The sequence below is a fragment of the Podarcis muralis genome, chromosome 14, assembly GCF_964188315.1.
Source record: "Podarcis muralis chromosome 14, rPodMur119.hap1.1, whole genome shotgun sequence".
Classification (NCBI taxonomy): Eukaryota; Metazoa; Chordata; class Lepidosauria; order Squamata; family Lacertidae; genus Podarcis; species Podarcis muralis.
In genome coordinates this window covers 10,660,263-10,684,168 of record NC_135668.1, presented here as the reverse complement: position 1 = coordinate 10,684,168, position 23,906 = coordinate 10,660,263, and the positions used below count along the sequence as shown (strand labels likewise).

Below are 23,906 nucleotides of genomic sequence, written 5' to 3'. Positions count from 1 at the left end.
CTGTAGCGTATGTAACCTGAGGTACCACTGTATTTGTAGCAATACTTTATTTATATACTTTACTTTACAAAACAAAAATATTGTGCGCTCTCTCTCTATATATATGTATCCAAAGTCCATATTCTTAAACATCTGTGTAATATATATTCATAGAATCATAGAACTGTAGAGTTGAGACCACGAGGGTCATCTAGTCCAATCCAGGCAATGCAGGAATCCTGCCATAGCCATCATTGGTTGGGCTCACACTACCAATCTTCTGGTTATAACAGTTGGATGCACTGACCCATTGCACCACACTCTTATTCGTATTTAAGCAATTAAAATAGAAAGAAAAAACAAATCCGTGCACAGAATCTGATTATCACTTAAACAGATATTAGCATGAGTATGTTCCAAGCCTTTGATGGTTTCTTGAATCTTGACAACAGCGTTCATGGTTTCTCTTTAAAACAAGTTGCAGCTTTTGCATCATTTGATTGCTGAATATTTTCCCCAGCAGCCCAGCTAGAGAGTGCCTGAAAATTCGATATCACAGTGGTTCAACTGATAGGACTGGAGGAATCAGCTAGTTTTTAGCCTTGATGAAACCTATGCACCTCTATTCAGAAGTCTCACTCTGTTCAGTGGGTCTTACTCCCAGGGAAATGTACATTCAGCCACGAATACATGTAAATAGACTTTTCAGACATGCATAAAGAAACAAGAAAATACTAATAATTCATTCCTATATCTTTTTAGCCACGCACAAGGTTTAGAAATAGCTTAGAATGTGTGCTGCTATCAGCATTTATTTCTTACCTATCATTGGCTGAATATTGTTCTCCATTACAATGATAAACTGATGATAAATGCGAATGGCTAGATCACTAAGAACCTGCCTGTATTCCAACAGGTCAAAGTGCTTCAGATTGTTCTTATTTTGTTGTGGAGTATTGTGCTTCATAAATTCCTGAAAATCAGATGTATAAACATGTGCCATTTAAGACCATAAGTATAATACAGGTTTTATACTTCTGCATATTAAGTAGAGTAGTACAAAAGCAAACATATATTCGGAAGAGCAAAAGGCTATTCATGCACTCTGTTAATAAGTAAACATGCAAACATTTTTACCTAATGCTAGAAGTAATTTTAATGGAAGACAGCAGCTTTGTTTTGCAAAGAATAACTCTTAATTTCAAGACCTGGTGTCCAACCCATGGTGGATCTTGACAAGAGAAAGGGCATGTTCACAATGTGCAGGACACAAGCGCTATCTCAGGCCAGGCCCAAACCTTTCAGGTATGGATTCACAAGGCTATGGACTACAAGGATGTGGTTTCTAGGTCTTCAGGTGAAAGTTGGTTCCAATAGGTGATACTTGCCAATTTTTTTTTTTTAAACATGAACTGTATTGTGATGTCCAACTATTTTATAGGGAGCGTGAAATTATTCTTACCTCTTCTCCACTGTACTGTTTCAGACAGTTAAGAAAATGGCATGTGTTTGAAAGCCAGAAGGACAACATCTCAAAGTCTTCAACGTGTTCCTAAACATTAAGACAATGTGTTTGCTTAATTTATATTTCATATATTTACCCACACTACTTCAATCTTTGCAAGCAGTTGCATGAGAATTCAGAAAATTGTGCACAATGGAGGTTAGTCTCTTTATTGCATATCTGGTTTATTTACATACATAGACAGTCTGAGTCTACTTATGGAGGGGGTCATAGCAGCAGCACCCCAAAGGCACCAGCCTATTTCATATTGAGAGCATCATATGCTGCTCTGTCTCTGCAGCATCCCTTTCTCTGCAAGCTATCTCTGGCTCTGCAGGGCCCATTCAGCTTACCCTAACCCCAAAGCTTCCTGGTTACATTATGGTTACCAGATTTTTTTCAATGAATCCAGGGAATTTTTTTGAAGCTGAGTAGCAACAGGGAGTCAGTAGTGGGGATGGTGAGGCAAAAGACCCTGGGCCCAAGAACACATGCATATTGTATAAAGATGAAAACCCTTCTTTCGCACCCTGTGAAACATAAATGCACAGAGTTTTTTTTTAAACTGGGCAACGGCGCACCGCACACCCGTGACTCCCGAGCCTTCCCCGATCTCCTTCCCCCTTCGTTTTGACAGATCAGGGGAGGCTTGGGAGTCACATGCGGGCAGCCTTTGCCCAGGAGGGGCCAGCCTGGTAGTGCAGTTGGCTCTGGCTGGCTTCAGGAGCTGCTTGCTGCCGTGGTGCAGGAAAAATGCCAGGCGTCACAGCAGTGAGCAGCCCCTGAAACCAGCCAGAGCCAACTGCACTAACAGCCTGGCTCTGGGCTGCTAAGGCTGCCGCTGCCATGTTTCCCGGGGACAGATTTGCAAATCTGGGGACATTCTGGGCATGGAATTTGTCCGGGGACAGATTTGCAAATCCGGGGACTGTCCCCGGGAACCGGGGCGTCTGGTAACCCTACATCACAGCAGCCCCAACTCTAAAAGATCCCCCCCTAACCGAAGCTCTGGTCTTTTGTACCCAGAGGAAGATCCCTCCTTTGATATGCGAAATGACTCATTACCTCGAGGAAATTACTTGAAAGTTTAGTCTTCACACCTAGCCCCCCTTTGAACTCCTAATGGCTTATCCCAACCCCAGATGGCCACTTCACAAGGAAATCAGCCTTTTCCATTGATTTGCCTGGGATTACCGTCCTAATACACAACTTCAAAATTCTGCATAACTTAATTAACTTTTACACATGCAATTACTGATACTCAGCAGTAGGTCTACTACTAAATGCTAATTAAACACCTTAAATCCAGTTACAATTTAAACAGCTTGTGCCTTAAAAAAAGGTAAAACAGCTTGTGCCAATATAAACTCAGTATAAAATTATATAAAATATATAAACTCAATATAAAATTCAGGTCCTGTATACCTGAAGGAGCGTCTCCACCCCCATCGTTCAGCCTGGACACTGAGATCCAGCTCCAAGGGCCTTCTGGCGGTTCCCTCATTGCGAGAAGTGAGGTTACAGGGAACCAGACAGAGGGCCTTCTCGGTAGTGGCGCCCGCCCTGTGGAACGCCCTCCCTTCAGATGTGAAGGAAATAAGCAGCTATCGTCTTTTTAAAAGACATCTGAAGGCAGCCCTGTTTAGGGAAGTTTTTAATATTTAATGCTGTATTGTTTTTAACACTTGACTGGAAGCCGCCCAGAGTGGCTGGGGAAACTCAGCCAGATGGGCGGGCTATAAATAAGTTTTATTATTATTATTATTATTATTATTATTATTATTATTATTATTATTATTATATTATTATATAAACAGCTTGTGCCTTAAAAAAAGGTAAAGGACCCCTGGCAGTTAAGTCCAGTGAAAGACTCTGGGGTTGCAGCGCTCATCTCGCTTTACTGGCCGAGGGAGCCAACGTTTATCCGCAGACAGTTTTTCCAGGTCATGTGGCCAGCATGACCAAGCCGCTTCTGGCAAAACCAGAGCAGGCACTGCGACTGCAAATGAAAGTAAAGTTTATTCCAGCAGGGAAGTCACAATGTGTGCAACTTTATAGGAGAGATGCAAGACTTAAGGTGAAAGGACTTATGGCACAAACTGACGTAATAAGCATGAAAGAACCAAATCAGGAAATCACAGGAACTCAGCTGACTATGCATACGTAACCTGCATAAGTAGCTGACCCTGAATAGATTCAGCTATGAAACATGCTCAGCTATTTTTGTTTCATGTGACCTTCATGATACCATAATCAAAGCTCTGAATGCACTAGTCCTGTAAATCTAGGCTTAAAATCTACACCAGGCGGCAATAAAGACAGCTATGACATAACGTTTTGCAGCCATGAAATGACTCCTTTCAATCATATACTTTATATTTGTGACACGATATGGCACTATGTAATTTGCAGGTAGATATTTATTGAGTTCTACTTAATGGAATGATCTGCAAGCAAGAAGGAAGAGTGAATGACCAATTTGAATAGCACAATTTCTCTGGTAAGCAGTCATGGCATGGGAATCGTTCCGTTAGTCAACCTATAGCTGCAAAACATTCTGTTGGGCTATGCCAACTGTACAGAAAGAAAGCAGACTGCATGCAAAATGTTCCTACCTTAATTACTTGTTTGATACTATTGATTGACATATTCATGAAGGATTTCAGCATGCCGTCATCGTTCAGATAATCTGCATATCTCACACACATGAAGAGGATGTGAGCTGGAAGTCCTGGTATCATATTTACCACCACTCCACGGGGCTTCAGTTCTGCATGAAACCAAGAATCAAATGGTGTTGATTATTTAGTGAGCACTAAATAAGTTCTATAGGTTAGCCATTCTTTTTAAAAGAAATGAAATTGTAACCAAATGCATTTCTTCCCCCCAAAATCTCATCCTGTTCCTGAATCGTATTATTTCGGATCTCTACAATTAAAAAATATGCACAAAGGACTGAGAAATAAGAAAATTAGCACAAGCTACTTGCTTTCATTTTGCAATTTATGTCTCTTGATAACAACTTACTTTGGATAATCACACTATAAAAACCACAGAGAAACTGGCTAGGGCTGAATGAGTAGCCACAGATATTAGCAATGCACAAGTCCTTCAACGCATAGCAAAGTTGTCTTAAAGCAGCTATGTATTTAGCTTGCCTGAAAACATATCACAAAAAAGCTTTAGTGAAAATAATAGACTCTTCAAGGTGAGTAATTGTGTTAGTGAAAGCTCATATAAACCCAAAATATTAACGTGGATTACTGGGGAGATTTACAGATCGAAAATGAATGGGAAGTGAATTGCAAAGAAGCAAAACATTGCAGTTGTTTGCTCAGGTATAAATGAAACCCAAACTTCCCAAGAAAAAATAGGAGGGAAACATGCAGAGGACATTCTGTGACCTTATGAATGTCTGGGAAAACAATAGAATAGAGAGATGAGGAGGAAATTGTGGATGGGACACAGTAGTTACAGAGTTCCTAGAAAGGCAGAGAAGAATATATTAAACACAGACCTGGTATATTTGGGCCTGGTTTGTGAAGGCCATTTGAGTCAGAAATGGTGAAAACACAGTGAGAGGGAAAGATTTCAGCAGAGGTGACACCAGTTTTAACTTCAAGATGTATTTCAGAGATAGTGACTTACAGTAATGGTAGATCTGAGAAGAAAAAAACAAACTCATGACCCTGGAGTCTTCCAAGTATTTAGCCTCAAGAGTGAAGAGTTTAGGAAAGTTACAGAAAGCACAAATATGTCACACACATTTCCCCCCACAGCTGTTCTAAAACAGAAGCATCATAGAGCTTTTAGGAAAACAGATAAGATAGGAAGGAGAAAAAACACGAATACTGGCCACAACTCCAAAACTTCCAGCAACAACTATTTGGCACTGCTTATGAGTATACTTAGGTGAAATTGAAAGTGTTATGGAAGTACCAAGGATCAGGTTCTGAACAATTTTTCCTTCGTCTTCCTTTCTGTACTGCAACATTCCAATGTATTCTTTTGGCATGGACAACATGGGTTCTTCATGGGCTGTTGAACATTAATATATATTTACTTTCAGAAAAATACTACATTGGCATTAGAAGGTTGGAAAGAACGATCCATGTCACAAATCACAGTGTGAGACAAATTATTTAATACAAATGAACAGGTTCTCCGCAGCAGTCATGGCCTGTTAAGCTTTGGAACAGAGTTATTAAAAAATACAAAATAAAAATCAACCACCACTACCAACTAGGATCGCACATAAACATGTTGGTTTGGGTCAGTGCATCAGTCTTCATATCAATCATTTGATGACTTGGGAGGGGGGTGTATGTGGGGGGGGGGGGAGGGAGAGAGAGGTAAGGAGGGAGGGAGGGAGGGAGGGAGGGAGGGAGGGAGGGAGGGAGGGAGGGAGGGAGAGAAAGGTACCCACTTTTGGCCACACCCACAAAAGCTGTGTCCCCACCCCCATTCACCAAAGATAAACCTACCCCCGCAAAAGTTAGCCACCAATGTCTTAGCCCCATGCTTCTAGTATTCTATGTCAGTCTTTTGCAGCAGGATTTCAGTGAACAGGCAGCACTGCACGATGAATTTGATCCTATGAACTCTCATAATTATTACCATAATGTCGGTCTCATCTTCCATGTGGTTTCCAAAGAAGCACGCATTCAAACAGTTTTAAAGAATATATTTAATGCCCTCACCTGTTTCTATAGACTTTCTAAGGGTCTTGATCTGATCCTCAAGTTTCTTTATTATTCTGTCCTTCTTATCCATCTCCTCTTCTAGATCCTACAGTGTCCAATAAAGTTGAGAAAGAATGATCTGCTTTAAAAAATGCATTTGGGACAGCTGCGTATTCCTGCATTGCAAGGGGTTTTACTTAGGGTCCCTTCCAAATCTACAATTCTATGATTCTATGCCGGACAAAATTCAGGTGTATTACTGGCCGATAATACACATGATAGGAAAATGGCATTGTTACTTACACTGGAGAAACAAAAAAATTAGATTCTGAGCAATGCTATAAATCATTGGCTCCCAATTAAGGTAAAGGTAAAGGTACCCCTGCCCGTACGGGCCAGTTGTGACCGACTCTGGGGTTGCGTGCTCATCTCGCTTAAGAGGCCGGGAGCCAGCGCTGTCCGTAGACACATCCGGGTCACGTGGCCAGCGTGACGAAGCTGCTCTGACGAGCCAGCACCAGCGCAGCGCACGGAAACGCCGTTACCTTCCCGCTATAAAGCGGTACCTATTTATCTACTTGCACTTAGGGGTGCTTTCAAACTGCTAGGTGGGCAGGAGCTGGGACCGAACGGCGGGAGCTCTCCCCGCTGCGGGGATTCAAACCGCCGACCATACGATCGGCAAGTCCTAGGCACTGAGGTTTTACCCACAGCGCAATTACCTAAGTCCTATTCAGAAGAAACATCAGGACTGACCCCAGATGTCTCCACAGTGCTGGATTTGCCTTATCTCTGCTTTACATGGAACCTGGACCTTGCCTTGTTTGTTAAAAACACGAGAAGAACATAAGGAAAGCCCAACTGGATCAGATCAAAGGCCTGTCTTGTCTAGCATTCTGTATTCACAGTGACTAACCAGATGCTCATGACAAGCCCATGAGAACATGAGCACAATAGCACTCTCCAGCTCATCATCCCCAGCAGGTTAAAAAAAAAAGGTAAAGGACCCCTGGACGGTTAAGTCCAGTCAAAGGTGACTATGGGGTTGCGGCGCTCATGTCGCTTTCAGGCCAAGGGAGCCAGCGTTTGTCCACAGACAGCTTTCTGGGTCATGTGGCCAGCAGGACTAAACTGCTTCTGGTGCAACGGGACACCATGACGGAAACCAGAGAGTACGGAAATGCTGTTTACCTTCCCGCCGCAGCGGTACCTATCTATCTACTTGCACTGCTTTCGAGCTGCTAGGTTGGCAGGAGCTGGGACAGAGCAACGGGAGCTCACCCCATCGCGGGGATTTGAACCGCCGACCTTCCAATCGGCAAGCCCAAAATATTAGAGATATACGCAGCCATCATGACCAGGCTATTGTTGCCTTGCTTGCCTTTGCAGAACCTGAATGTCTTAGCCTCGCGTAACTTATAAAATTATTTTTAAAAATGTTTTAACATTTAAATTTGTTAGGGGAAGAATCAACACTGAACTGCAGTTCCCAATCTGTAGGCTCACTCAACTCTTTTCCTATGCAAGGTGTCTTTGTTGCAGAAGAGTTGCAGAAGAAAGAGAGCTTTGGAATGAGCTCAACATATAGTTGGCATCCCAACTAGCCACCTTCGTGAAAAACTATGAAAAAGAGCCAAGTGACGCATGTTCTCATCCCACTTTTAAAAATCATTTTAATATAGAATCTCAAATTGGTTTCCCCCCCTTTGTACAACATATCACAAAGGGTTGAAACTCTTTGTGATTTTAAGGCAATAAGGCTATGATCCCAATCACACTTACTTGAGAGTAAGTTCCATTGAATTGAGTGGGACTTACTTCAAAGTAAGCATGCATAGGCTTAAAATAATCCATTACCAGGAGCATTTTCCTTCCTCACCGTATTTTCTGTAGTAAGATATGCCATATCTTGCCACATTTTGTACTTGGTTTCATCCTCTCCTTCGTGTCGCTTCTCCATATGATCATTTATGTCCTGAAGCTCGTCAGATGTGGCTATCAGCCTTTCTTTTTCCTTCGTGCGTATTTCATTTTGAACGTGCAATACTCTAAAAAGGCATTAAAATGTATTAATTCTTTCCCTGTGCATAAAACAAAGAGCTGCTACAAAATGGAACACTGGTTCACTTATCATGAATGGGCAGTTTCAGGTTAGAAGGCTGAGCCAACCACGTTGTGAGCTCTGCTCTTGGACTTAACTTGTGTGCGACTTAACTTTCCTTCCCTCCTCTGCTTTCCACCTCAGTTTTCCATTCATGACCATGCACAATCGGAAACAGAGTTTGCATGAAGACAACAGCTACAAAAACCTAGGAGTGAATGGCAGACCAGAGGCCACGCATCTCAGTCCCCTGAGAGGAGGAAGGGAGCAGTTGTGTGAGGTTACATAATAATAATAATAATAATAATAATAATAATAATAATAATAATAATAATTTATTATTTATACCCCGCCCATCTGGCTGGGTTTCCCCAGCCACTCTGGGCGGCTTCCAAAAGAATACAGTGGTACCTCGCAAGATGAATGCCTTGCAAGACAAAAAACTTGCTAGACGAAAGGGTTTTTTTGTTTTTTGAGCTGCTTTGCAAGACGATTTTCCCTATGGGCTTGCTTCGCAAGACGGAAACGTCTTGCAAGTTTCTTTCCTTTTTCTTAACACCGTTAATACAGTTGCGACTTGACTTCGAGGAGCAACTCATAGAACGCGGTGTGGTAGCCTTTTTTGAGGTTTTTAAAGACTTTGGTGATTTTTGAAGCTTTTCCAAAACTTTCCCAACACTGTGCTTCGCAAGACGAAAAAAATCGCAAGACGACAAAACTCGCGGAACGAATTAATTTCGTCTTGCAAGGCACCACTGTATTAAAATACTGTGATACATCAAACATTAAAAGCTTCCCTAAAAAGGGCTGCCTTCAGATGTCTTCTAAAAGTCTGGTAGTTGTTGTTCTCTTTGACGTCTGGTGGGAGGGTGTTCCACAGGGAGGGCGCCACTACCAAGAAGGCCCTCTGCCTGGTTCCCTGTAACTTGGCTTCTTGCAGTGAGGGAACCGCCAGAAGGCCCTCGGAGCTGGACCTCAGTGTCCGGGCAGAACGATGGGGGTGGAGACGTTAGCCTCAATGATCATAGACAGCCCTGTATTGTAGGAAGGGCGAGGTCATTTGTGGCTCAGGATGATAACCTAGAAGGCACAGTAAATGAATCCATGTTCCATTCTCGGGTTTGCATCTCAGTCATCCATATTAAGCTAAGTGAGGGTGGATGAGTTGAGCAGGTGGATCACCTAGGATGAAAGCATGTGCTGTTGGACTCTTCTGCCAAATGAGTTTTCCACTGAGGCATTTTATATTGAATGTGGGTGCAGGCAACCAGGTGGCACAACCCACAAAGTGGATGTTCTCATGTGCTAACTTGAGAATGGCTCACAAGTCCGACTTTCCGTTCATTTGAAGCTCATCTGCACTTTGTCTTCAGCCTACCTTGAAGCTAGAACTGCCGACGGGTCAGAAATTAAACCCGTTTGGCCTGCCCGTCTCCCTTTAAAAGGGGACTCCTCCGTAGAAATTGGCAAGTGAAGGTTTTCATGGCATGGAACTAAACATGCTCGGGATCACTTTTCTAACTGCTGCAAATCAAAGGGCAGTTAAGGGGGCAGCTATATGGGCTGTTTCAAAGGCTGGCAATCTTTTCGCAAATGTAGCATTTTCAGTTTCTTATTAAAAACCAATATATTTATTTTGGAGCGTTACTTCCTTTTCTGTGAAATTAAATACTCAAATAAACTATGCCCAACATTTTTCAGAGGCTTTTTATGATTACCTTATTTGTGTTCCTTCTTTTTCCTGGTTATGACGCAGCAGATCTGCCCTTTCTTCCATTTTCTCTTTAATAATAACAATAAACATAATTTTACTAAACCAACCTACACTGGGATTTATAGGCTTTACTACAGCAAGATTATCCATGTTCTCATATACAAAGTTGCACTATAAAATACACAATCTATCTAAAAGTCCAGTTTTATAATAGAGTTTCCCCTATTTAGGGACAGAGAAAACATGATCCCAACAAAACATATCAGACAGAAATCAGCCGGTGAAGCAATGCTAAAAGTGAAAGCTAGATTGTAAAACATTCTTAAAATTAGACGGAAGCCACAACCATTTCCACAAATTTCCATTAAATATATGAAATAAATAGTATGAACGGCACTGCAAGAGTTATAATAAACAATACAAAACACCTCAGAAAAAGGAAATATAATTAATGATAAAATAATTAAACTTTAAAAACTTACAGAATTAAAAAAAACCATAATGAATACTTATGTCTTATGATTCTTTGGCCATTTCAACAGCAGCCCCCCCCCCAAAAGCCATAATGCATTTAAGAGTTCTGGAATATTCCAGCATACAATTCTGATACAGTAGAACCTCTATTTATGGCTGCCTCTACTTGGGCCCGATCCAAGTTGCGACCGCGGCAAACCCGGAAGTAAATACCGGGTTTGTAACAATTTGCGCAAAAGCGGCTTCTGCCATTTGCGCACACGCAGAAGCAGCCACCGCTTGCACATGCGCAGAAGTGCGCTGCCGCCAAATGCACCTGTGCACAAAGGCGCTTCCACCAGTGACCCGGATCAACTTATGAACGGACCTCCGTAACTGATTACGTAAACTCATACCAAGAACAAACCTAGTTGGTCTCTAAGGTGCTACTGGACAATTTTTAATTTTTTATATATATTTCTACTGCGTCAGACCAATACGGCTACCTACCTGAACATATGATCTACGTACTTAATGAATTCGCTATAGAGATAAGTAATTATAGTGAGCTGCACTATATACCATAAAGGGGGAAAAATATCCTGTTGCTATCTTTATCAAATTGAAAACGGAATGACTCCTAGTTGAAAAATTACCTTTATTCTTTGCAGTTTCTTCTTGAAGACGGTTTTCAAGATCCGTCTTCTGCTTCTGAAGCTCAGCAATCTGCTGCTTAAGATCTGGGATCATCTTCAGAGAAAGGGGGAAATATTAAAGGGAAGCTACTCACATCTTGCATCAATGTTGTATGTCAGAACTGTGGAATTCTATAAGCATTAGCAAGGAATATTCCTTCCCATTTACTCCAGAACTCATCTGACTGGGAGAACTGCAATATCCTATACGAGGAAGATCCTCATGCCTGTGTTTTAATTGGCTGACTGCAACTTCAAATACTAGGAATACTTCTTAGGTCATTGACAAATTTTCTGAGCAATCAACAGATGTCCTTAGAAGCTGCTGCTTTTACTGCAAGGCCTGCACAAACCTAGATTTTGATCTCTTCTAGATTCAAATACCTGTTACGGTCTTTTCATAGAATCACAGAATTCTAAGAGCTGGAAGGGACTACAAGGGTTATCTAGTTCAACCGGCTGCAATGCAGGAATCTCTTGCCAAACAAATGCACAACCCTGAGATTAAGAGACTCACACTGACTATCAAAGGGATCCTATGAAGCTCGAACAATCCTTTCCCTCCCAGCCTGGGCCAATGGCTCTATGGGTCTTTTCTTTTCCTCCTCGTCTGTTGTTGATCAGCCTCCTATGAGGCTACACATACAAGCACCTACCTATGCCCTCATTCAGACATAAGACAGCATGACTTCTATTGCTTATCTCCTCTGTAATATGTGTGTGTCAGGTCAAACAGAACTTCTGAGACAGGACTATAGCTTATTAGTTGCTCATTGTGTGTCCAGGAACTTCCCTGTTGGACAAATAAATAGGATTGTTTGAATTACTTGGACCCAAAAGGAAATAAAAGGTGATAAGACTAAAATCAAATAGAGAGTCACATTTGGCTTAATTTTTTTGAAGAGTTTTTTGAGTATTTATTTTCTTCTCTGGTCCCAGGCTGCAAATGCCTGGATAGCTCAGTTGGTTAGAGCCTCGTGCTGATAATGCCAAGGTTGCAGGTTCGATCCCCATATGGGACAGCTGAATATTCCTGCATTGCAGGGGGTTGGACTAGATGATCTTCAGGGTCCCTTCCAACTCTACAATTCTCTTCATATGTGTAATTTGTAACTCCATTGAGGATGAATTCTTCATAATTATGTTCCGCAGTAGCTGCTTTTGCTAAACAGGATCCGTGTTTATATTCAAAAGCTTGCTACCACAATATGTTTTTAAGTTCAATAATACTCAGTCCTCACCATATTTTCCGAGGTTAGTCGGGTAACTTGGAGCCGGATACTGTCATTGAGGTCATTTTCCTCCCTGAACAGTTTCTGCAAATGGTTTATTTCTTGACTAAGATGTTCAGTTTTAGAATTGAGGCCGTCTATCTCCCTTTCATAGTTCTCTTTCTGTGACTGGAAATGGCTTTCCAATACTCTGTTGAGAGAAGGGAAACACATAAACAGTAAAATAAACAGTACAAGATCCTTGACACAAGATCCTTTTAAGACCAAGAACCATGTAACGTAAAAAAACAAAGAACTTTCACTGCAATTCACGTAGACAGAAGGAACACCAGCAACCATACTACCAAAAAAGTTTAGAATTCTATACTACTAGAAAAAAGTTGATCTGGCTTAAAATGCTGAAATTTAAATTACATTCTCTAAAGCTGCATTACGTATGATTCTGGTGGTTTCTCAATCCATATGAAATGACCCCTTTTCTTTTTCCCCCTTTTAAAAATTTTCCTCAACGGTCAGTGTGTTGGAAAGGGTTTAAGACAAGACCATTGCACCAAACCCCTAATGTATGCAGGCTGAATATATACTATTTTAAAAAGTGGGAAGGTGAGATAAAACAGTGAATCCAGTCTTTTTACATGTGAACTGTTGAAATGAAATGTTTCAAACTAAGTCCTTTCGGTGATAAATAAAAGTCATGTACCACAAAACAAGACTACAATAAATTCTGTAATTTTTTTCCAGCCAAGGCAGTAGCCTTTTCCCCTATCAGAACACCATTGCATGAACAGCAGGGACATGGGTGGCGCTGTGGCACTGAACCTCTTGGGCTTGCCAATCAGAAAGTCAGTAGTTCAAATCCCCGTGACGGGGTGAGCTTCCATTGCTCTGTCCCAGCTCCTGCCAACCTAGCAGTTCAAAAGCACACCAGTGCAAGTAGATAAATAGATACCGCTGTGGTGGGAAGGTAAATGGTGTTTCTGTGTGCTCTAGTTTCCATCACGGTGTCCCATTGAGCCAGAAGCAGTTTAGTCATGCTGGCCACATGACCCGGAAAGCTGTCCTCACCTGGGTACCAGATGATTTAATAGTGCAAGAATACAGACTGAACATGTTTTTTTGGACTGGGGGCACCTTCAAATCAAAACCATTTGCAAACAACAGGTAATAAAGCTAACCTTGTGGCCTTTTTCAGGCCTTCATAAGCAAACCAAAGTTCCCCATCTTCATTTAGGTGTTCCAAATCTTCAGTAGACAATCTGTTACAAAACAAGAAGAGGAAACAAAAATGGGAGGACTAATCTCGGGCAAACATGTGATTTAGGAAAATAAATTTCAAAACTGCACTTTAAAAAGGGTCTATGTAGACTATATCCGTACCTGCTCCTTACATCTGTGAAGTCATAGCTCTCACGGAGTTGCATTGTAATGTCTGACAACTTGTCTAGGAAAAAATAAAATGTAAAGTGAACACTGAAATTCCACTTTAGCAGAAAGGTTGTATTGACTTTATTTACTGTTTCACTGCAAGAACTCATTATGCAGCATCAGTAAGTTTAAACTGATGCAGAACCAAACTAACTCTGTTCTGATGGCCTGGCAGCCACTCAAGACATGATCGGTGTCAAAAAGATGACAGGTACCACAAAAGGACTCAGCTTGTTTCCCCCTCTCAAAGAGACGCCGAAAACAGCATTGAAAAGTATCAGTTTTCACCAAAGAAAATAAGGATTTAAAGCTAGATCTCCCTTTAAAGGTAACAAAGGAGAGGGGAGAGTCTCTAAGCCTGCTTCATATTATGGAACAGCCAGTGTCTTAACTTGAATAAGTGGAAGAATGCATGAATCAGGCCCATGGATCTCCCATATATTTTACCCACTTGAATGAGAAATATTTACAGAATTACCTCTCATTTCACGCTTTTGGCACTGTAGTTGCTTCTCCACATCCAGTTTTTGAGACTGAATCAGTTCAATTTCTTTATGCAGTTCAGGGATTGCCTAAGTTCATTAAACATTTAAAAAATGAAGCACAATTCAATGGGGCAAAGCAAATGACAGAAACGAGATGAAGACAAGGCTGCAGTCTAAAGCATGCCTAATTGACATCTATGACCCAGTTTGCACAGTCAAATCACGGCTAAGAGATAAACCAGAATGCATTCACAAGAAAAATGATAGATAAGCCAAGAACGATATTGACTACAGCTTGTGGTTTGTCTGGAGCAAAACAAACCAAGAGCCCATGTTCGGATACAACCATAAGCCAAACCATAGCTTAGCTCAGCAAAAATGTCATTCTTATGTAGGAAAGAACCCCCCCCCCTCCCCAAACACATGTGATCAATTAATTCTGGTCTGTTACTATACCTTTGCTTGGTTTGAAAGTTCTTCTACTTCCATTTTTAAGCCATCTTCAATCTGCTGTTTTTCCCTGACTTTCTTTTGCAGCTGATCATTTTCATCTTTGAGAAACTTTATTTCTGCCTTGAGTGAGTCCATCTTTTCTTCATAGTCTTGTTTCTGGTTCTGGAAGTTCTTCTCAAGCATCCTGCAAAGATTAACAACAACAGAAAAGGCCACAGCTCTGTTTTTCTTCACATATCTCTAAGTACAAACAAATTGCTATGATATTTAATAAAAAACAACAGATATTTATAAATAGAAGTTATTACACTATATGCAATCAAATACACAGAGACATGGCATACAGAGAGAGGTGCATACACATATACACAGCCTAGCCATAAACTTTCCCAATTCCCCTGCCTCCCAAATAGCCTATTGAATAACACGGGAACCCTTCCTGAACACCATGGGATGCAATGCAGCTAGTGAATGGAAGCTTCCAAAATTAGGTAGATGTACCCTCTATGAGTTGGATACGCGTGGCGCTGTGGGTTAAACCACAGAGCCTAGGACTTGCCGATCAGAAGGTCGGCGGTTCAAATCCTCGCGTTGGGGTGAGCTCCCATTGCTCGGTCCCTGCTCCTGCCCACCTAGCAGTTTGAAAGCACGTCAAACTGCAAGTAGATAAATAGGTACCGCTCCGGCGGGAAGGTAAACGGTGTTTCCGTGCACTGCTCTGGTTTTGCCAGAAGCGGCTTAGTCATGCTGGCCACATGACCCAGAAGCTGTCTGCGGACAAACGCCGGCTCCCTCGGCCTATAGAGCGAGATGAGCGCCGCAACCCCAGAGTCGTCCGCGACTGGCCCTAATGGTCAGGGGTCCCTTTACCTTTATCCTCTATGAACAGAGCTCAATTAAGAAGCCACTTCCTGATTATGAAACTGTTTTTGGTACTATTTTGGGGGGGGACAGGCGGCGGGCAGGTGTGGAGGACTCCCTGGTCCTGAATGGGGTAACTGTGCCCCTGAAGGACCAGGTGCGCAGCGTGGGAGTCATTTTGGACTCACAGCTGTCCATGAAGGCACAGGTCAATTCTGTGTCCAGGGCAGCTGTTTATCAGCTCCATCTGGTATGCAGGCTGAGACCCTACCTGCCCACAGACTGTCTTGCCAGAGTGGTGCATGCTCTGGTTATCTCCCGCTTGGACTACTGCAATGCACTCTACGTGGGGCTACCTTTGAAGGTGACCCAGAAACTACAACTGATCCAGAATGCGGCAGCAAGACTGGTGACTGGGAGTGCCCACCGAGACCATGTAACACCAGTCCTGAAAGACCTACAATGGCTCTCAGTACGTTTCCGAGCACAATTCAAAGTGTTGGTGCTGACCTTTTAAAGCCCTAAACAGCCTCCGCCCAATATATGTGAAGGAGCGTCTCCACCCCCATCGTCCAGCCCAGACACTGAGGTCCAGCTCCGAGGGCCTTCTGGTGGTAATTCCCTCACTGCAAGAAGTGAGGTTACAGGGAACCAGGCAGAGGACCTTCTCGGTGGTGGCGCCCACCCTGTGGAATGCCCTTCCATGTCAAGGAAATAAACAACTATCTGACTTTTGGAAGACATCTGAAGGCAGCCCTGTTTAAGGAAGTTCTTAATGCTTGATATTTTATCATGTTTTTAATATTCTGTTGGGCGCTGCCCAGAGTGGCTGGGGAAACCCAGCCAGATGGGCAGGGTATAAATAATAAAATTATTATTATTATTATTGGTGATTCAACCCTCTGCCAGCAACACCCCATTCTGCCCTAGTTAGGGGAGCCCCTGGCTCTTTTGGAAATACTTTTCCAGGAACCTAGAGCATAGGAAAACACCTTGCACAAGCTTCCATTAGGATCCAAGTCATCTAGATTCTTTGGGTTATATCCCTTGTCAGGCTCAAGAGCAAATCCACTGAAATTAATGGGTTAACTTAGATCCGATAATTTCAGTGGGCCAACTCTGATTAGAACTTAGCTGAACACAACCATCTGTTTATTATATGGGTATATAAATAAATAAATACTTAATTCATTTACAGTTCAAGCAAAATCAGACAATATAATAAAACGGCACTTTAAAGTCACAAGTTAACGCTTCATACATCCGTTGCCTTTCTCCTTTTTGAACGTCGGCGAAGAGCTGTGTTGTCAGGCCATCCATTTTCTCTGCAGAGAGACAATGTTTGTTTGTTTTTTAAAAAAATGTATGCAAAATAAAACCATGAAATCATCAAACGCACACATAAGTTAGAGACTAATAAGCAAATTTTTAGAGACTTTTAACTGTAAATGGATAATTTCGCACAGAAATCAACATAAGATAGGACAGGTGTCATGCAAGGTTTGAGAAGCCAAAATGCTGCTTACTGTAAACTTAATTTTCAGGTTAGGCACCATATTGCAAATGATAAGTGAAATAAACATCCGGATCCTGAGGATCTTAACTGGTGTATCTGCCAGCAACTTTGGCACAAAGTCCTAAAATGGTAGCATAATATCATGGGGTACAGTCTATCTGGAAATTATATTGTACAGCTCCCATTCCTTTCAATAGGCTTGCTCAAGAGAACTCTGTGGTGGATTGTGACCACGGACCAAGTCTGAAAGGGCTAGCTATTATTAATTAGTTGGGCAGGAGTCAATGCACCACTGTTTATTTGGGGGCACAGCGAATACTACTTCCCTCTCGCCACATTCTGTTCATCATTGGAAAGTCACTCTTTGTGCATCTGGTTCGTTGCTAGGAAGAAGCACCACAAATCTAAGGCACAAGCAATGTTCCAAAAGGAGCAGAACCCAGTTTAACTGAAAACACAAAAGTGATAGCATGCCTTCCTCAGGGGCAATATTTTAGTGTTCTTTTTCTGCTTGCCACAATGAAGCTAGCGTAACTAATGGATGTGATCTGAATCACCTCACCTTTCATTTCCTCATTCTTCTCTTTAAGTTCCTTTTCTAGTTGCTTCTTCTGCTCCTGCAGCTCTGAGTTGCGGTTTTCAAGTTTTGACACCTTCTGCAAGGCAAAAGTAATGGCGGGAGAAAAAGCGTTAAAAAACACATACTATATCCTTTAGGGGACACGGGTGGCGCTGTCGGTTAAACCACAGAGCCTAGGACTTGCCGATCAGAAGGTTGATGGTTCGAATCCCTGTGATGGGGTGAGCTCCCGTTGTTCAGTCCCAGCTCCTGCCAACCTAGCAGTTTGAAAGCATGTCAAAATGCAAGTAGATAAATAGGTACCGCTCCGGCGGGAAGGTAAATGGCATTTCTGTGCGCTGCTCTGGTTCGCCAGAAGTGGCTTAGTCATGCTGGCCACATAACCCGGAAGCTGCACGCTGGCTCCCTCGGCCAATAAAGCAAGATGAGCGCCGCAACCCCAGAGTTGGTCACGACTGGACCTAATGGTCAGGGGTCCCTTTACCCTTTACCTTTTATATCCTTTAGAGCGCTCACGGATTTCAGTTAATGCATGATTACTCCAAAGCACATCATCATTCCCAACCCCAGCCCCGCTTGTTGTCACAGTAATTCTTGAGATGCTACTTTATTGGCGAAGCTCACGTGTAACACTAAACTACATGCACGAGCATGGTGCTGATAACACCAAGGTTTCAGGTTCGATCCCCATATGGGACAGCTGCGTACTCCTGCATTGCAAGGGGTTGGACCAGATGATCCTCAGGGTCCCTTCCAACTCTTTGAATCGATGATTCAAGCTGGAGCAACCCTGAGCAAATCGAGACTTTCAAACTCTGCCTACCCCCTTTCCCCCACGCAGATGAAAGGAGTTCAGCAGCATTTAGTTCCACTTTCCCTTAATCTCAGCATGGTATTAGGAATGAATCAAAGCTTGTGACTGACCACAAACTCTAGTTAAACCAGCTGTTTAACATTCATTAACTAATTGGTTGAAGGTGGCCCATTTGAAGCTGGCACAGTTTGTGGTTCATCCTCTTTGCCAGCCCTATGCTTGGAGCTTGGGAAGCATTGAGCACAGGGCATGCAAAGCACTTTGCATAAGACTTCCTAAACACCTGACAACCAGCTGGCTGCTGCTGGGCATTGAGGAAGTGCTGCACTAAGTGCTTTGCAAACCCTGCACTCAGTGCTTCCCAAGCACCAAGCATAGCATCAGCAAAAACTGCTTTCTGTAGGGATTGGCTACACAATCAAGTTCCCCATAGCGAACTTAAGGCATTAGGTGCAGGTGGGTATGCTTTGGGAAAACAAGCTTGAGGACCAGATTTGGCCCACAGGCAGGAAGTTCCGCAGCTCTGATTTAGCATTACATGCAAACAGAACCACTGTAAGCCCCATAAAGAGTAACCTGTTCGTAGTCTTCTCTTTGCTTCTTCTCTTTTTCTTCCGACATTTTCTTTTGCGCAGCTAATTTTTCAAGATCCAGCTGAAGCTTCTGAATTGTTTCTATACCATTGGAGTGATTGGAGGCTAGAGTGGTCAATCGTTCCAACAGAACATTATTCTCCTTATTCTAAAATAAATATAAAATCAGCAAAGTATTACAGGGTTGTAAGAAACATAGAGCTAAGTCAAAGTCACTTAGCGGTATACGTGTTGTGCTGGCAGAAATTGATGTGCAATGGAAAACAAGGGATTCCTTTGCTGTTCAGCCTTTAAACTCTGCAATCTTCGAGCACGACAGCTCTTATGCTAGAGGGCAGACAACATTGAATACAGCCCTAGAGTAGTTGCTTTGATTTACCACTGGTAAAATAAACATGCCCCGTTTAAAATTGAAATCCAAATGATTTACCCCCAAAAAAAATGACAGGAATGTCCTTAACACAGAAAGAAGCAGCAAAACAAAACAAAACAACAACAACAACACACCAGCAATCAAATGGTCTGGCAAATAAAGCTCTTTTCATTAGACACTAAGATGGCAATATTATTGGCAGAAGATATGAATCTTTGTAGGGCAGGGAACTATTACCTAAAAGGCCTTGCGCATGCCCCATTGCCCTCTGCCTAACCTCTGATGGCAGGGGGATCCCAGAACAGAGCATTAGAAGTTGGCCACAATGGATAGGGGTGGCCAAATTAAAAGAATGAAATATCCTGCCCACAGGATCAATCATCAATTAGTTTAGGTAATGAAACTTTTTATTTGACTAAAATGCACATAAAATTAATACAAAGAATTAATAAACACTTTTAATTACCTGGTCTTCTAGTTTTTTCTGCAGCCGCTGTACCCTGTATGAAAGTTGGATGTTCAATACAAAACGGCGAATGCTCTGGAATCTGCGTCGAGCAAGCCAGGCTCGAGCATATTTTTGGAGGACCAAAGCCTTCTGTTCTTCAACCATCTTTGTAAGAAATTAGAGGGAACAGCTAGTAGTTTAACAATTGCTCAGGGAATTTCTTATCACTTGACAAATATGCACTGAAGACTTCAGCAAAGTATCATCAAGCAGATACAGTCGTACCTTGGTTCTCGAATTTAATCCATTCCGGGAGTCCGTTCAACTCCCGAAACGGTTCGGAAACCAAGGCACGGCTTCTGATTGGCTGCAGGAGCTTCAGAAGCCGCATCAGACGTTCGGCTTCCAAAAAACGTTCGCAAACTGGAACACTCACTTCTGGGTTTGTGACTTTCGGGAGCCAATTTGTTAAACAACTAAGGTGTTCAACTACCAAGGTACCACTGTATAACCAGAATGTACGCAGGCAGAAATCCTCAAGGAGTCACTGTACGGTGAACAACGAAGATGCCACAACCTACTGGCCAAACGCAGCTTATAATTCCTCACTGCTACTTCCTCACCTGCTTCTCACATGGCACATGGTGGTGTAAAAGCACAGACCATGTGTCACCGTAGAAGAACTCTGGCTTACTAGTTCATTCACACACACATACCCCATAAAGAAGGCTGTGCATAATTTTTATAGCGCTGCTATATAACCACATGGTTCAAAGTGCTTCGACATACATTATCTCAGTAATTCTCACAAAAGCTCTATACCGTATTTTTCGCCCTATAGGACGCACTGGCCCATAGGACGCACCTAGATTTTTTTGGGGGGGGGGGAAATAAAGGGGAAAATTTATTTTTTCCCCCAGGTGCGGGGCTGGGGTGGGGGAAGTTCGGGCTTCCCCCGAAGCCAGCCCCCAGAACAGGACCCAGAGCGATGCCGAAGCTGCGTGCAGCTTTGGCATCGCTCAGGGAGCTTCTGGGGCTGGGGGTGGGGAAAGCAGAGCTTCCCCCTCCCCCAGCCCCCAGAACGGGACCCAGAGCCATGCCGAAGCTGTGTGCAGCTTTGGCATCGCTCTGGGAGCTTGCGGGGCTGGAGGAGAGGGAAGCCCTCCGCCAGCCTTCTAACCAAGTCGGGGGACAGCGGGAAAGGCGCGCTGCGCCACCCGCTGTCCCCCGAGTTTGGGGGGCTGGCGACGGGGAGGAGCAGGCTTCTCCCCCCCGCCAGCCTTCTAACCAAGTCGGGGGACAGCGGGAAAGGCGCACTGCGCCTCCCCGCTGTCCCCCGAGCTTGTGGGGCTGGCGGTGTGGCTCTCCTGGCTTCAGTGAAAGCCTCTCGCTCTCCAGGCTTCAGCGAAAGCCTGCATTCGCCCCATAGGACGCACACACATTTCCCCTTCATTTTTGGAGGGGGAAAAGTGCGTCCTATAGGGCGAAAAATACGGTAATTAGAATGTAGGTCAATATTGCTATTATTTACTATTATTCCCATATGCTAACTGGGAGGCTGAGTTGGGGAGACCATTGTTTCCTATGGGAGGTGCAATTTGAACTGGGAACTTCCTGGTTCACAGCTAACGCTCTTAGCCATCACGGTATAGCATGCTCATTTGGGTACTAGTGGTGGAGTTTCTCTGACCAACACAGAAAAGTACTGAGAATTCAGGGCGGTGAAGCTGAGGACAGACGTCATATTGCATTTCTGCACCAATATTTCAAGAAATATACATGTTATAAAAGAAGCAGCCCTATCAGACATAGATATTTACTTCTTCACTGAACAGGAAACTAATATATAGATTATTTGGTGAATTATTTGTACCTTTCTGTATTTCCTCCTTGCCAGAAAGCCTCGAGTAAAAGCTTGGATTGTCAAAACAGCCACACGGATAAGATGGCAAAGCCTACGTACTAGATATCCCCGGCAGTACTTCTGGATAATGATAGCTGCCCAGGCTTCTTTCAAGGCTCTTGCAGTTATAGCTTGTCTGAAGAGAAATTAAATTACCCTTAGTATTTGTGTCATCGCCCGGTGGTAAGAACTAAACAGTGGTAAGAGCACACAGAAGGTTGCAGGTTCAATGCCTGATGTCTCCTTTCTAAAATCTTGAAGAGCCACCGTCAATCAGTGTAGCCAACACCGAGCTACAGTTCAGGGACCAATTGTCATGACCCCTGTATTCAGCATTCTGGACACAGGGACTGAGGCTGTGGGGACACCAGATGAGGAGCTGGAGCAGCGTTGGGGCTCAGAGAAGACAGTGGAAGATGGGGAGACCATTAAGCCTGAGGCAGTTGGCTAAGAACTCCCAAAGGAACCTCCCAGAACCTCCTAAGATCTTGGACCTTCACAGGCACCTTTCTCTGAGCCTGAAAAAGCACCATGCACATTCCCAGTTTAGCAGTGCATCAAGAGAGAGCCTATGGAATTGCGCAAGAAGATCAAACGCATCCATTCTTAAGGAAATCAGCCCTGAGTGCTCACTGGAAGGACAGATCCTGAAGCTGAGGCTCCAGTACTTTGGCCACCTCATGAGAAGAGAAGACTCCCTGGAGAAGACACTGATGCTGGGAAAGATGGAGGGCACAAGGAGAAGGGGGCGACAGAGGACGAGATGGTTGGATAGTGTTTTCGAGGTTACCAGCATGAGTTTGACCAAACTGCGGGAGGCAGTGGAAGACAGGAGTGCCTGGCGTGCTCTGGTCCAGGGGGTCACGAAGAGTCGGACACGACTAAACGACTAAACAACAACAACAACAACAAAGCTGCAAAACCCAAAGGTGATCTTCCTTTAAAATGTAGAATCTCAATTTCTCACTACCTGAAAACACTTTTAAAATAATTTTTTTGGACTGAAGCTGTTGACAAACCTTTTACCACAGCATGGTAGAGTCACCGGGGGCCAGATAAAACTCCTTCAGGGACAGAATCCAACCACCAATTGGCCCTCATGGTTCTAGACCAGAAATGAGGGATATCCAGCTTGGGGGCTTAATCAGCTTGCCAGGCCATTTGGGGCAAACCTTCAAGCCACAGCTTACAGGAAGAAGAACTGGAAACTCACTGGAATGTGCTACTGAATCTTCCTTTGCAGCCAAAAGTTGAGGGCCTTTTTCTTTGCAGCCTATGGTGACAACTTTTGGCTGTAAAGCACACATAGTGTGTTCCCGATTCCTCTTTTGCATCCTGATCTGTACCTGCAAAAGGAGATTGTACTGTTGTATCTCTGGCTTAGGGACGCGGGTGGCGCTGTGGGTTAAACCACAGAGCCTAGGACTTGCCGATCCGAAGCTCGGCGGTTCAAATCCCTGTGACAGGGTGAGCTCCTGTTGCTTGATCCCTGCACCTGCCAACCTAGCAGTTTGAAAGCACACCAGTGCAAGTAGATAAATAGGTACCACTGCGGTGGGAAGGAAAACGGCATTTCCGTGTGCTGCTCTGGTTCACCAGAAGCGGCTTAGTCATGCTGGCCACATGACCCGGAAGCTGTACGCCGGCTCCCTCGGCCACTAAAGCGAGATGAGCGCCGCAACCCCAGAGTCGGTCACGACTGGACCTAATGGTCAGGGGTCCCTTTACCTTTACCTATCTCTGGCTTGAACTCAAGCCTGGTAGCAAAGGAAAAGTCTTTTGCAGGCAGATTTCGTAGGAACAGAGGAAGCTGTGTTATATGGAGTCAGACCATTAGGGTCAATGATGGAAACCATGGGGAAAGCGGCAAGGCCATGGATAGCTCCAGGTGAACAACAAGGTTGGGAGCAGACTGAGGACATTTACTCCTCCGCCTCCAGACTGCTTCATCCAGGCTCCACCCCCTTGAAAGAACCTCAGGACCAACCCTCCAGCCTGAGGATGGGCACTCCTTCAATCTGCTCCACAACTATGAAGGTGCTACTGGATGGCAGCAACTTCACTGCAGAGCCTGATCTACCCATGAGGGTCAGAT

At 43.6% G+C, this 23,906-nt stretch overlaps 1 protein-coding gene across 1 annotated transcript in view; it reads right to left on the bottom strand.

Annotated features, from left to right (window-relative positions):
* Positions 1-23,906, bottom strand: part of MYO5C (myosin VC) — a 55,056-nt gene that overhangs the window by 4,622 nt on the left and 26,528 nt on the right. Inside the window, exons 20-37 of the mRNA XM_028706390.2 lie at positions 21,782-21,947; positions 19,927-20,073; positions 19,071-19,235; positions 17,663-17,756; positions 16,846-16,909; positions 14,727-14,907; positions 14,264-14,357; positions 13,738-13,801; positions 13,536-13,616; positions 12,370-12,550; positions 11,090-11,183; positions 9,985-10,048; positions 8,045-8,213; positions 6,184-6,271; positions 5,423-5,521; positions 4,099-4,253; positions 1,442-1,531; positions 802-952 (exon numbers count right to left, since the gene is read on the bottom strand). Coding sequence (XP_028562223.2) covers positions 802-952; positions 1,442-1,531; positions 4,099-4,253; positions 5,423-5,521; positions 6,184-6,271; positions 8,045-8,213; positions 9,985-10,048; positions 11,090-11,183; positions 12,370-12,550; positions 13,536-13,616; positions 13,738-13,801; positions 14,264-14,357; positions 14,727-14,907; positions 16,846-16,909; positions 17,663-17,756; positions 19,071-19,235; positions 19,927-20,073; positions 21,782-21,947 — 2,147 coding nt within the window. The remainder of the gene's footprint in view (positions 1-801; positions 953-1,441; positions 1,532-4,098; positions 4,254-5,422; positions 5,522-6,183; positions 6,272-8,044; positions 8,214-9,984; positions 10,049-11,089; positions 11,184-12,369; positions 12,551-13,535; positions 13,617-13,737; positions 13,802-14,263; positions 14,358-14,726; positions 14,908-16,845; positions 16,910-17,662; positions 17,757-19,070; positions 19,236-19,926; positions 20,074-21,781; positions 21,948-23,906) is intronic.